Below are 14805 nucleotides of genomic sequence, written 5' to 3'. Positions count from 1 at the left end.
ATGGAGAGCATCAAACAAGCACAATTGCTCTGGCCACCATGGGGGTTAGCTCTGAACCACAAGAAGAGGGGAAAACTTCTTTGTCTCACTCCTGGGTCCACAGCCTGTGATGGACCAATACATGTGTCAGCAGAATATTTTTTCTGTAGCAGAGAAAGCAATGTTAAACGTTATTTTGTTAACACACCCGTGATGAACATCCATCTATATGAGCCAATGAAACAGTCAAGGCTCTGCTATTAGGGGGGATTCAGGAAACAGGGAAGGCTCAAAATAGCATTGCTGAGTGTTATCAGATTTTTAAACTAATCATCAGCAAATCTTTTCAGCTGACTTTGGCTTTAAGAGTTCTTACCCACTAGATTGCTAAAATGGAATGAGAAGGGCCCATAGTGTGTTTGGTCTTTTTGTTGTTTTTATTTCATTCTAAGAGCTGTCCCATCTTATCTGATTTTCTCCTTCCTCATTAAAAAGAAAAAAAGGCGCATTATTTCCCTAGATGGTAAGAGTTAACGTTGTACTCTTTTCTCAGTAATTACAGGCTTTCAGATGTCTTTTTAAGTGGGAGAATGGACATGTCATGCAGTTAGCCAACAAATGCAATCCCTGATTAAAATATGAGTTCTAAAAGTTTGAAAACTTCTAACTATTTCCCCAGTGCATTTGTAATTTCAGACCTGTGAACCTGGCTCTTCTTCCCCCCTTGGTCCTCTCTGTGACAGCTAAAGCTACGCGTCTTTTAAATTCACCAATCACACCTTCACAAACTTAAGTCAACAACTATGTGTTCAAAAATCTTTGTTTTCCCTTTGAAACTGGACGCGAAAAAGAAATCTCTCCTGTCAGTGGAGACGGCTGTGAAGGAACGAGGCGCCTGCACATAAATCTCCTTAAATTTTTTGAAGAGCTGCTTCTCTTTATCCCACTGGTATATCTGGGAGAACGTATAGTCACTCCCCAGGGCCAGGTAGTGATTCTCTTTAAAAGAAAAGGGCTGCAGGGTCATGGCCCCCCGGGATGGGAGAGCCTGGATCTCCACAAACTGCTTACTATTCCACCTCATGACCCTAGAGTCCCCGATGAAGCGGGTGAGGGAAAGGTAGAGGGCATTCTGCATCCTGAAGCTCTTCACGGCCAGCACATCCTCCATGTTGGGGATGTCGCCGTGGGGGACAAACTTCTTAGAGCTTTTATTCCACTGGAGGATGATGGGGACCTGCGAGCGGCTGGACAGGATCAGGTGTGATTTGCCGTCTATTTCTACAAACTCGGCATCTGTGTCCCTGAACCACTCGTGCAGAGACTGGTACGAGTAGAATCCTTTGCTGTTCCATTTATACACGGTCGACAGACCGGCTTTGGAGCTGTCTGCGATGACAAAGAACGTCTCGTCCTCGATCTGAAACAGCTCGATGTCGTTGGGCTTGGAAATGCGAGAGACTTCTATGTCCTGGAATTTGACAAACTTGGTCCAGCTCTCGTCGTATCTGTAAATGTGAGAGCCGCCGAAGAGCTGGGCCACCACCACAAAGACCTGGTCGTCGATGAGGATGGCCTTACAGCCCACGATGGACTGACCTGCACTCCAGAAGAGGGGAGACGGGGTTAGGGCAGCCGCCATGAGAAACACTCGTCCAGAGTCAGAGCAAGACAAATATTATATGATACCACTTATATGTGGAATCTAAAAATAAAACAAGTGAACTTGTTTATAAAACAGAAACAGACTCACAGACATAGAAAGTAAACTTATGGTTACCAAAGGGGAGAGGGGGTGGATAAATCAGGAGTATGGGGTTAACAGATACACACTACTATATGTAAAACAGATAAACAACAGGGACCTACTGCATGCCACAGGGAACTATATCCAATGCCTTGTAATAATCTATAATGGAAAATAATCTGAAATATATAATATACACACACACACACACATATATATATAAAACAGAATCACTTTGCTGTACACCTGAAACTAACACAATATTGTAAATCAACTATAGTTCATTTTTTTTTTTTTTTTTGTGGTATGCGGGCCTCCCTCTGTTATGGCCTCTCCCGTTGCGGAGCACAGGCTCCGGACGCGCAGGCCCAGCGGCCATGGCTCATGGGCCCAGCCGCTCCGCGGCATGTGGGATCCTCCCAGACCGGGGCGCGAACCCGGTTCCCCTGCATCGGCAGGAGGACGCGCAACCACTGTGCCACCAGGGAAGCCCTATAGTTCATTTTTTTAAAAAAAAGAAATAACAAAGAACAATGAACAGAGTAAATATTTGTTTATGTAAATCTAAACTATATATAACCAAAATTTCTTTAGGTAAATTAACTGTATTGAATAATAATATATTAAACAATCAGAATATTTTTGCATTTAATCAAGAATGAAAAGGATAAATCTTTATGTAAATCTAATTGGTACAAAACAATAATAAAATCTTTAGGTAAATTAAAAAAAAAATGCCCGTCCACAGTGAAACTGGACCCCTTATGAACTGCTGGTGAGAAATATAACATGTTCAGCCACTGTGGAAAACAGTGTGGTGCTTCATCAGAAAATTTAACAAAGAATTACCATATGATCCGGCAATTCCACTTCTGGGTCTGTACCCAAGAACTGAAAGCAGGGTTTTGAAGAGATATGTGTATGCCATGTTCACAGCAGCATTATTCATAATAGCCAAAAGGTGGAAACAACCCAAGTGTCCACTGATGGATGAATGGATAAACAAAATGTGGTATATACACACAATGGATTATTGTTACACCTTAAAAAGGAAGGAAATTCCGACACATGCTGTGTCATGGATGAATGTTGAAGACATTATGCTAAGTGATATAAGCAGTCACAAAAAGACAAATAGTGTATGATTCCACTCATATGAGGTACCTAGAGGAGTCAGATTCATAGAGATAGAAAGCAGAAGGGTGGTTGCCAGGGTCTGAGAGGAGGGGAGAATGCGGAATTACAGTTTACTGGGTACCGAGTTTCGGTTTTTCAAGATGATTTCTGGGGATTGATGCATTTATTGAACCACACATAAACACAGTTAAGACGGTAAATGTTATGTTATGTATATTTCCCCACAATTAAAAAAAATAGTTTTAAATGTACCTCCATCGAAATAGGTAAGTGTTGGTCACCTGGGCCTCTGGCGTCTTTAGAGGCAGGCGTGTAATTCAGGAAATTCACTAAGACACCAAGCGAATTGTCTGCATGCTATTCCCGACTCCATAGGGCAGAATGAGGCATTTAAACAGGTTTCTTCTCTTGGGGGGTAAAAAGCTAGGAGTCAGGACTTAGGGGCAGGAAAAAAAAAATGTAATGAGAGCTCTTGAGGACTTTTGACCTTTTCTGATTTCTGAAGCTGAGCCGAGGCAGAATAGGCCAGTGTTAAACCTTGTGACTCTAGACCACACGGCCCAGCACCTCATAAGCTTTCTGACCCTGTGGCAGTTCCCTCAACTCCCTGTGTTCAGGCTCCTCCCCTACCAGCTGAGACTAAGGATGCTGCCAGCCCTGACCTTACACAGCCGCTGTAAAGACTACCTGAGAAATTTCACAGTCAGGGTTTTCAGTACAGAGCTTGCACACACAGGAAGTGATCAATAACTAGTCGCTCTCATTATTGGATCATTGAGGCAATTGAGATCACGAGCCATGATCTGAATGATCTAGCTCAGGGGGCACCAAACCAGAACTTTGCAGGAAAAGGGGAACATTTTCAGTCGTGACTCCCCTGTCTGGGTCACCTCCCATCACCTTCTCCCTATCTGCATCCAGAACCCCCACCCTCACCGTTCCAGCCAGACAGCAATAAGACCACCCACCTCTCAAAGAGTACTGGCCCGTCATCTAGGTCATTCAATTAAAAGTTATTTCTTTCCCCTAATTTTCTAGGCAGTTTGGACCAAAGTGAATTTGGTCTGTAAATTACAAGGATAATTACTCAATTTCTGTCCTCAGTATTAACATTGGGGGCAGACGGTGGGTGGATTTTAGGGTGGTATTTACTTTTCTCTTCCACTTCTTTGGCTTTCCTGCAAGAACCTAGTCCCTTTCCTTTGTTTAAAACTAATTATTGCATTTTTTCTGAGTATAAAGGTTTTTAATGTTCATCAAAGCAAATTTTGAAAATAATAATAGGTAACACATAAAGGCACTATACTAAGCACTTTACATGCTTATTATATACTTAGCATACACTTAATATTGTACCCCATTTTATAAAGGCACAGAGAAGTTAAGTAACTTATACAAGGTCACGCAGCTACAATGTGATGGAGCCTGGGATCCAAATCCAGGTAGTCTGGCTCCAGTCTACACTCCACCACCAATGTACCAAAAAGTACAAAGAAGAAAATCAAAATCACTTGAACTGCAAATGCTGAAATAACACTTAATATCTTGATGTATTTCTTTAATTGCCAATCTCTGCACATATTCAAATGTGCTTTTTAAAAATAGATCTGGGCTTATAGTGTACATGGATTTTTTATAACCTGCTTTTTTCCCTTGACCACTATGTTGTGAACATTTTCCCATGTTATTGCATCTTCTACAACTTGATTTTTTTTAACACTACATGGTATTCCATTGCATGGAGTCACCATATTTTATTTAATCCCCTACTGCTGGACATTGCACTTATTTCCAGTTTTTCATTATTGTAAGTAATAGGCTTCCCTGTAGAGAAATCTGTGTTTGAAAACCATCTGGCAGTGTTCTTAAATGGAGAGATTGCGGGGTAGACATTGTGCACATCGTTAAGGCTTCTGGGTTTAAACTACCAAACTGCTCCTCAGAAACTGCACTGACTCCCCCCTGACAGCACTAACTGAGGTGCATGCTCCTCCTGAGTCCCTGGCTACGGAGGTCCCTTCTACCCAGAAGCATCCTGCAGCTATACTGGTCTCAGCCGAGGGGCCGTGTGAGAAAGAAAGAATTCCTTTCTTGGAGATGCTCCATAAAGCATCCTCTTTCCAGGTGTAGCATGTGGAGTTGTAGCTTATGGAGTTATCAGCAGCAGCAGAAATCCTCGTGTGTGTGTGTGTGTGCGTGTGTGTGCGTGTGTGTGCGTGTGTGTTTTAATCTAGGAGGAGAGATGCTGCAACATACTTAGTGGGCAGAAATCAAAAGGCAAACAAAATTAACCAAAAACAGGAGAGCCGAGAAGAGATGTAGAGAGAAAAAGGAGAAGACGTAAGGAGCAGAACTTGGGCGGGGAGGGGCGGGCAGCTCAAGACCCTGGGTCTCCCTCTCCCACTAGAGGATGGATGTCCCTTTTGCACAATGCCCAGCAGGGCCACAGAGGGGAAGCATGTGTCCCTCCCATTCCTCGGAGCCCCAGACTTGCCGGCCATGGATGGAGAAAATCCTGTCCAGCTCTTGCTGAATCTGGGATCACCCTGTGATCAAACGAGATGATAAATGAGGCATGCACAGCCCCATGAGGAGAGAATGGTCCACATTTGCCTTGGTCTTGTTCGAGGCAAGTGGTTCTGGGGCTGTGCCCTTGCTCATCCATTTGTCATCTGCCCAGCTCGTGTGAGCTACGGGGCTTTCCTTCACACCAGGCTGAATTCCAGCAAGCCACACTCTTTCCTCCACAGAGCGAGCAAGGCCCCTACTTCTGTAACCACCCTCTTTCCCAGCCTCCCTCAGGCCATGCTCTGCTGGTCCTGGCACTCCTATGCTTTTGAAAGTTGTGGAGACAATTTTATTGAAGTCAAAGAGTTAGGGTCTATGGGAGAAGGAGGGCTGCTCCTATTTTTTTTTTTTCACTATAAAATAGAGATAATAAGCACACATTATGAGGTTGTGTAGCTGATGAAAGAAAGCTTATAAATCACTGAGTATGTAAATGTGAGTTGCCTTCCTCTAGGTGAAAAATTATGCGACGAGATTTGTGTTTAATGGAAATTCATGTAATAAGGGAGCAGAGAAGGCAGACTTCATTCCAATCCGGTCATCAAGAAATGCTTCCTGTAGGAGGCTGCATTTGAGCCTGGGAACCCAGGTGAAGGGAGAAACAAAAGGGAGGTGGTTGAATTGTAAGATGTGATCAGATATCAATGTGACAGGAAATTGGCAATATGTATTCGGAAATGTGTGTTGGGACCCTGATGTATGAAATCTGTGTGCTTTCAGGAATTAAGAAGAGTAAAAGATCCAAACCTGATGGACTTCCCTAGCGGTGGTAGCAAGGAATAATAATCAAATATCTATTTTTTATCCGCAACTGATATCCCAACACTTGTTGAGAACTTACTATACGCCAGGCCCCATGCTAAGTGTTATATAAACGACCCAGTTAAATTCCCATGGGCCCAATACTATGATGATACCATTTTACAGATGGAATTCCCACTTTACAGATGAAAGGGGCTCATGGAAATTAAAACTTGGCCAAGGTCACCAGCTAGAAAGATCTAGAGCCAGATTTCTGAAAAACCAGTGTGACATTGGAGTTCATAAACTTAACGAACACACTTTTGTAGCTCACTTCTTGGGCTTGGCTGGGAAGAGGTTCCCAGTGGGCTGCATGTCCAGCTGCCCAGCTCTCAGAAGATTCGGACTTCAACACTCAGAGGCCAAGGAATCCCTGGAAACCAGTAAGCTCCAGCCCTGGCTCTGGCCACACCCACTCTGCTCTCACTGACCACTTCCTACCCCCAGCTCTGCGGCCTCTGCTGGATCCAGGCCATCAGCACTTGGCTGAATCCTTGCAATAGCCTCTCAACTACTTGCTCTGATTCCGCTTTGGTCCCCTCCCCACACACAGACTACTCTCAACACAGCAGCTGGACACAACCCAGCATTCTGTAGCAGGCACCTGCATCTTCTGTGCAGCCTGGCTGACCTCTGAACAAAGGTAAAAGCCCAAGTCCTTCGGAGGGCCTGCAAGGTCCCCGTGATCAGCCCTCTTACCTCTCTGACTTTGTCTCCTACTACTGCCCCTGGATCATTCTGTCCAAGCCAAACCAGCCACCTGCCTGTTCATCAAACAGGAAGAATACCCTCCTGCCTCTGGACTGCTGCACTCGCTCACTCTTCCCTGGCTGGAATGTTCTCCCCACCGTTCCCACTCTCCATGTGCATCAAGCCCTCATGTCCCACAAGTTTTATTCAAACACCTTCTTAACGAGGCCTCTACCAGACACTCTACCTAAAATTTCAGTCCTCTCAGGCCAACACTTCAAATCTTTCCTCCCTGCCACCTTTTCCCTTCTTAGCACGCTGCCATCTTCACGAATTTGCGTGTCACCCTTGCGCAGGGGCCATGCTAATCTTCTCTGTATCGTTCCAATTTTAGTATATGTGCTCGTTCGGAAAGGTGAGGAGGAAGCCAGCATTAAGAACTGCCTGCTTGGGACTTCCCTGGTGGTGCAGTGGTTAAGAATCTGCTTGCCAATGGCAGGGGACCTAGGTTCGAGCCCTGGTCTGGGAAGACCCCACATGCCACAGAGCAACTAAACCCATGTGCCGCAACTACTGAGCCTGTGCTCTAGAGCCCGTGCTCCACAACAAGAAAGGCCACCACAAGGAGAAGCTCACGCACAGCAATGAAGAGTAGCCCCAGCTCTCCACAACTAGAGAAAGCCCACGCGCAGCAATGAAGACTGAACGCAGCCAAAAATGAATAAAATAAATAAAATTTTTTTAATTAAAAAAAAAGAGAAAGAGGAAACACCTTCTAAAAAAAAAAAAAAACAAAAGAACTGCCTTCTCTGTGCCTGGCACTCATCCAATTCTCACAACATCCATGGGAGGTACATCTCCTGCCCATTTCACCGATGAGAAAACAGAGGCTCAAAGGCCACAGCTACCTCCTAGCACATGGCAGAGTCAGGAGTAGAATCCATGTTCATAGGTTTTCAAAACCTGAGCTCTTTACAGTCCATATGCCTCCTCTCTCTTGAAGAGAGGTCGCTTGTCCTCTACCTACAGGCAGGGAACCCGCAATAACACCTCAAACAGCTGTTATGAGCCCCAACGAGACTAACCCAAACCTGGCTCTCTGCAAGCCCACAACCAGCACCCGCAACAAGCACTGGCACCAAAACTCCCTGCCCGAGAGCACGGCTTCACCCTGCTCCCACCTCCTCATGTGAGAGGGAGGAGAGAAGGCAGAGGGGCCTGCTCATTCAGCCCTCACCGACCTTCCAGGTCAGAGAAAAGATGGAAGCAAAAAACCATGCGGGTGGTGAGCTCCTCTCTCACCTCGTTTCCTCTAACATGGACCGGCTTTAGGGTCCTGAGGCCTGGGCTTCCCTCCATAGGTTCACCTGCACTGCTCTGTGCTGAGTCTGCGCTGGCAGCGAGAGGGGCTGCTCCCAGGAGCGTGGGCTCAGCACCGGGAGGCCAGATGGCATGTCGGAGCGTCAGGATATACGTCTCATAGACCTCTCCTCCGGGCTGCCAGATCAGCCTCATTAGCAGCTCTGCTCCCCGAGGGTGAACGATGCTCTCCCTGCATCCCTGCACCTGCTGCAAGGCCAGAACCTCCGTATCTGGAAATGCTACCTGGATACGCTTCTCTCTGCCCCAGCAAGACGCTGCTCGAACCAGAGAAGGAATCACTGAAGGAAACCCTCACCTGGGGCAACAGTTAGGCCACGTGGTGCTGTTTGTAAAGTCAGTATTATTATCAGATTGCAGTTTGATAAATGAGAAGTTTTTGAAAGATTATTTTGACTTTATCCACTTATTTAAAAAGCAAGTACAGTCCATTTTTAGTAGCGCTAAGACACTGGGATTCAATGATGGCCCCAAATGAAGCTCTAACTAAGTCTTATCCCAAAGGCTTGAATTAGGAAGCCATTTATGCTTATTTTGTATGTACTTATTAAAAGGAAGTAGTGATCACCAGGACTTGGCAAGGGGGCAATAGAAACAGCTATTGTGTGTGTGTGCTCATGGGTGTGTGCATGTGTGTACGTTTGCACACTGCATGTGTGTGCATGAGCACGTGTGTGTGTGCGTGTGCATGTGCGTTAGCATATTAGTTAAGCGCTCACAAAAGTCAAAGGATTCATTTAGCTGCTAAAATGCTCATGCAGTCTGAGGCTGTCATAACTGCTCAAAATCAAGGGATTCTGGGAGTGACTTCTCACCATTTCAGGAAAATGCTTCCCACCACAGGCCCCCATCACCCTCTCCCTTTACAAAAGGATCACCAACAATAAATAGAATCACCACCTAAGGTTTCTGCTCTCACCAATAACTGACCATGTCCAGAAAAAGTTGGAAGGAAGAGGGTGGGCTGGAATGTGTTCCCAAACCAAACCAAGCCAGAGAGCCAAGCTCCCTCTTGGGATGACAGAGAACATTTCTTCTCTCCCGGGCTCTAGGCCATGCTGAAATGAGGTCAGTACATCCAGTCAAAGCCATAACACACCTGTAATATTGTCATAGCTCCGGAAATTCATTTCGATGTGGTCCCACTCCAGCACCATGCAGTTCTCCATGCTGGGCTGAGCGATGGCCACGTACACATCATTCTTGGAGTTGAACGTATCCACTGAAACCGACTGGTAGGGCAGAGTCTGATGAACAACAAAATCTGGGAAGGGGTGTTTAAAAAAAAAGTCTCCGTGAGCTCTCCTGTGGGTATTATGGACCGCCATGCCCCTTCTATCCTTTCTCTCATCAGTTCCAAAGAGGACGGGGGAGGGGGGAAGGCAGGAGAGAAGCAACACACATCATGGCATGTTTCACTCTGGGTGAATCCAGAGGGTTCTGGCTCGTGCAGAATTAGCAGACTGAACGCACAGCTTCTAATACAGCTTCCTTGAGATAAATAGCTCACAAGTCTGGCTAGAGGATCTCAAAGTTTTAAACAAATTCGGTGAGACCTGGCTTTCAGAAAGACAGGACAGAAAGGATACCGCAGGGCAACTAGCAGACTGAACGCACAGCTTCTAATACAGCTTCCTTGAGATAAATAGCTCACAAGTCTGGCTAGAGGATCTCAAAGTTTTAAACAAATTCGGTGAGACCTGGCTTTCAGAAAGACAGGACAGAAAGGATACCGCAGGGCAACATTCCTGAAACTAGTGTGAAATTTACTCTATGAAGAAGAGCTGCTGTTGTCAAATTCTTTGGGGGAATGTTGTTATTTTTAGCTCTCTCAGAATAGTCCCGGTAGTAAAGAAAACTAAAAGTAAATTCCCCAAAGGTCACGCTGCAGTTTTGGAAACCAAACCAAACTCTTTGACGAGGTCTTGGAGATCTATAAAGCCCACTGTGCGGGGAAGTTAACCTAAGTGTGTTTACTGGTTACTGGACTCGTAGCAGTGCTAACTAAGTACGGCTGTGCCTGGGATCTGGGTAGTGCTCTGCAGGTCAGGGAGCAGTTACAGGAGATCTATTATATTTTCCAGCAACATAGACGCCGTCCTATTTAAGCACGCATTCTGCTCTTACACTTAGTGGCAAGTCAATACCCATCATCTGTGTCGCTCCCTGAGCTACAATGACTCGCTCTGTGAAATCTTGGCAGGGAATGTCCAGTCTTACCAAGAAACAGGGTTAGCATGCCCTTGGATGCAAGAACAGTTAGTGTGTGCAGTAGCTAGAGAAACAATGAAGAAAGAAGTTTTTTTAAAAAACAAAATACTAATAAAGTTTAAGTTATTTCTTTGGCCAGAGATCCTTCAGGGTGCACTGCTTCTTAGCAGGCTAAAAGTGCCCAAGGTAAAATGAGGGTGGACGTCTGGCTTAGGAAAGTAGTTCCTATGAGAAAATCCTGGCTTTGCCCACCTCTTCCCCACCCAATCCTTATCCATGCCCGCTGAAGTCCCATCCCCTCTGCAAAGCTGCCCTGACCTGTCCAATCAGGGACCCTTCCTAACTTGCTGGACTCATAATCAGGCAATGTTGTTTACATCTTATTATTTACTAGGATTTAGTCTCCAACATAGAGACATCAAGGTCAGATTTGAAGAAATGGGAGAGATCTTAGAGCCAGAAGCTGAAGTTCAGAGAGGGTGTGTGCCCGGCCATGGACACACAGCCAGTGTGGTGTGTCTCCTGAACCAAGGGCTTCCTAAGGAAGGTCCTACACTTCTCGGAGCTCCAAATGACACAAGCCCACAGCAGCCACTCAAGAAATAATTGACTCAGAAGCCTCATGAAAGATGTCAACTGAGAAAGGCATTAAAAGGGCAGGTACCAGGTAGTGAGTAAGGAGGGCCAGTGCAGAAGGACTAGAGGCAGGTAAGGGGGCAGAGCAGCTGAGCGAGTGTTAAGGTGGGAAGCGTGGAGCCGGGGCAGGAAAAGCAGGTGCCAGTCAGCGGGCAGAAGGTAAAGCTGAGGAGTAAGGGTGGCGTGAGGCACTGGAAAGAGCGCTGTGCCTGGAGTCAGACCACCTGAAACCACTTCCTGTGTTTGAATCCCTGGGCTGCGTGCACACCTCCCCTTACGAGGCCTCGGTTTACTCATCTGCAGTATGGGGGCAATGACCCAAGCTCCATGGCAGGAAGAGACTAGGTAATGTGGTGGACATGCCGACCTCAGGCTCAGCACACGGTAGGCGACTGATAAATATGGAATTGAAATCCAAGCAAGGACAGTCCCCCTCCACTATCCTGGTCACCGCTGGGCCATCTCTTGGGGAGAGTGTTCATTTTAATGGCATCTAAGATAAAATACTGGAGCGCTGACTCTGCCTTTTTGCTGAGTAACCTTAGGGAAGTTACCCAACCTCTCTCTGCCTCAGTTTCTTCATCGTCTGTTATGATTCATACTCACGTAGAACAGTGCTTTGCACAAGGTGCGTGCTCAATACATGTTACCTTTTGGAGGGGCCCCTCTCGTTCTCAGTGGACAGGAGCTGCTGAGTAAATGCTTGCTGGCTTGGCTAGTGTGGGAGGGCTGGCCTCGCCCCTGACCGTGGGGGGAGAGGACGGAGCTGAATGAAGGACGCTTGCAGGTACAGGGACAAGAGGGAGAAGCAAAGAGGAGGCTGCCTCTGCACCCGACAGCAAGAGGTGGCCGAGGGACAGTGGGGACAGTCGGCAAGAGTGGAGGAGTTACCCCCCCCTTCTAGAACATTCGGAAGAGCTGGGGCAGGTGAGACAGACTGGTTTCTACCCCGCTTGCACTTGCAGCTCCAGGAGCTCGGGCAAGAGACTCAGGTTCCCCAGGAGTAAAATGAGGGCAACATCTTTTTCACAAGGTTGCTGTAGAGGCCGATAGGAGAGGGAGGATTAAGTGTTAGCACCCAGCCTTGGCTGCAGTGATCCCTCAGGAGTTCTACATGCGTAACAGTGACAGTGTGAAGCTGCCTGCGTAAAGACTTAGGGAAGAGTCACCATGGATCCTAGTTCCCCCTCCTCTATCAAGTCCCCCAAAAGACCAGTGTTGCTTGGTCAAAGACTAAAAACTGAAAAACCCCCGGTTCATTCCTGTGGGCCCTGGTGGCCCCAGTGTAGAAGTTGGAAAATGCTGCGAAAGGCTTCCGTGTTCACAGGCTGGTAAATGGGAAAAGGGAAATGGAAGCAGTCATGGTCTGCCTTCTTTCCTGGAGGTAGAAGAGGACTCAGAGAATACAGCTGCGTTCTTTTAATTACCACCCAGACGTCTATAACCTCCTCCAGCATCTCCGGTTGCCTTGCCTCATCCAAGTCTGCCCAAGGTTCCCAGCACTCCTGATGCTTATAACCCCGTCTCCTTGCGCTCAGAGCTTCCTGACTACACTCTGAATTCTCAGAAACATAAGCACTTGTGAGCTTAAAAAGGCAGGCCGTTTAAAGTGCAGACCCAAAAGTTTCAGTTTTTTATTTTAAAAAAATTCCAGAATTTTAATTTTATTTAAAAAAAAATAGAGAGCATTTTACAAATCTATCCTTTAATGGTTCTGTTTTCATTGATTTCCCTCAAACATTGGTTTCAGAATATTTTCTCTATACTGGCTATCTGGCACAGCACAGACTGTTAAATCACTCGAATTATAAATCTAATTCTTAATAGGAGACTCCTTCTCCCCCTTCGCAGCTCCTGTCCAAAAAAAAAGGAGGAGAAGAGAAAGAAGGAAGAAGGGAAGAAACCGGGGAAACAATATGATTGATGAATGTGTGTTTGTGTGAATGGGGGAGAGGACTCGGGGAATTTAAACATCTTCCCCATCCCCATGGTAAGTTATTCCTCACAAACAGCAAGAGCACATTCATTGTGGAAAGATCTCAAACAATCCACATACTGATAAGACATCAATTTACTGGTGTTAAAGTATTAATGGCCTTCTCTGCCAAAAGCACTTCCGCTTCCATTCACATTGGATTAAGTTCATGATGTCAGTGGGACTCTTACAATTAGGCCTTTGCTCCCACTGGAATCAACAGATTTTTACATACCTATTTATAGCACTTGCAGAAAATAAATTATACATGATGCTGATCCTATTGGGAGAAAAACTGCACATTAATGCATTATTTCTCTCTGCATTTTCATCAGCCCTGAAATAGGGAAACTAACGGGACAATTAGGATGCAAAATTCACTCCCTCTAAGGAATTTAGTGAATTATCCACCTAACATGGGGAATTATGAGTAGGTAACAGGGATTTTTGAGGTGGTTAAAAATAGACTTGAAGCAGAGGGTTATGGAGGGACTGATTAAGCTGGAGAGCTGAAACCCGCCAGGGATGGCTTTGTGGTGTTAATTACACCCCTGTGCTGAGGAACAGGATGGTAATCGTACCCTCCGCTCCCTGGGAAGAACAAGGTGAGACATCTACCGAAGAATTTACTCCTTTACTCCTTTGCTTAAACCCCGAGCTAAGAGGAAAACAGTGCACTCAGAAAATGTGCTTCTTCCCCAAACTCGAGTGAGGATGCGGTGATGGTACCATGAGTCTTAGACTTGGCTTTCCAACTTCCATCCATCCTCACCTATCTCCTCCCTGGCCTTAAATAGAGCACCAGCGTATGAGGCCTGATCTGAGCCAGGAGATAGGAACCCCCAAAACTCATACTTTATCGACCTAGTTCTTACAAGGCAGGGACTATATTTGGGGGGAGTGGGTCACAACTTGGTGGCACCATTTTTTTGTGATGGAAGACACCGTGAGTGAGAGCTCATCTGTTCATGAGGCTTAAAGGGATAAAACAAGAGCAAAGACAGAATCATCATCTCCCTGTTTCCAGGCAGTGGGGCTGACTTCCTAAATTTTAGCAAAAAGCTTGTTAGCAAAGATAAATATGTATAAGAGAATGCCCCCAAATGTGTTAAGGGGCTCATGCTGCCCCAGAGATTCTGCGTTTAGGACAGATTCCTAGTTTCCAAGGCCCTCTATAGTCCAAGCCATTTCTCTCTGAGATTGGCAACGTTGTCACACACTAGGGCCGGGTGTGAAGAGAACGATGGAAAAGCTGCTCACTTCAGCATGGGGTTTAGAGAACTCTCCAGAAAAATGAGAAGAGGCAGAGAGGAGCCCCAGCGAGCTGTGGTTTCACATTTCATACGGCATGGCCTTGAATGCTGCCTTTTGGTGCAAACGTCACTGACCGTGACCTCTGATATATTGCACTGCTCTACAATACAATAAATAACCCCCCAGTGGCCTCAGCTGGCTAAAGGGCACCTGCCAATTACACAGCTGAATAAGTCCCTGTTCAGTGATGACAGACAAGGGCATTTCCATAAGACTTCAGGTTTCCTCTCAGAAAAGAACAGAACTTGTCAGGTCCCTTATTTACAAAGAAAAAAATTTTTTTTTTTTTGCGGTACGCGGGCCTCTCACTGCTGTGGCCTCTCCCGTTGCGGAGCACAGGCTCCGGACGCGCAGGCTCAGCGGCCAT

At 46.1% G+C, this 14805-nt stretch overlaps 1 protein-coding gene and 1 non-coding gene across 2 annotated transcripts in view; both read right to left on the bottom strand.

Annotated features, from left to right (window-relative positions):
* Positions 1–397: 397 nt before the first annotated feature.
* The window catches only part of LGI2 (leucine rich repeat LGI family member 2), a 27589-nt gene continuing 13181 nt past the window's right edge, over positions 398–14805 (bottom strand). The window contains exons 7-8 of the mRNA XM_024119488.1: positions 9402–9566; positions 398–1578 (exon numbers count right to left, since the gene is read on the bottom strand). Coding sequence (XP_023975256.1) covers positions 761–1578; positions 9402–9566 — 983 coding nt within the window. The 3' untranslated portion in view covers positions 398–760. The remainder of the gene's footprint in view (positions 1579–9401; positions 9567–14805) is intronic.
* On the bottom strand, positions 7234–7336 carry LOC112063797 (U6 spliceosomal RNA). The gene has a single exon (XR_002891184.1). It is a non-coding gene; the product is annotated as a U6 spliceosomal RNA (small nuclear RNA).

The sequence above is a fragment of the Physeter macrocephalus genome, chromosome 7 (genome assembly GCF_002837175.3).
Source record: "Physeter macrocephalus isolate SW-GA chromosome 7, ASM283717v5, whole genome shotgun sequence".
In the NCBI taxonomy this organism is placed as follows: Eukaryota; Metazoa; Chordata; class Mammalia; order Artiodactyla; family Physeteridae; genus Physeter; species Physeter macrocephalus.
The sequence above is the reverse complement of the archived record's forward strand: the minus strand, read 5'-3'. Positions and strand labels throughout refer to the sequence as shown.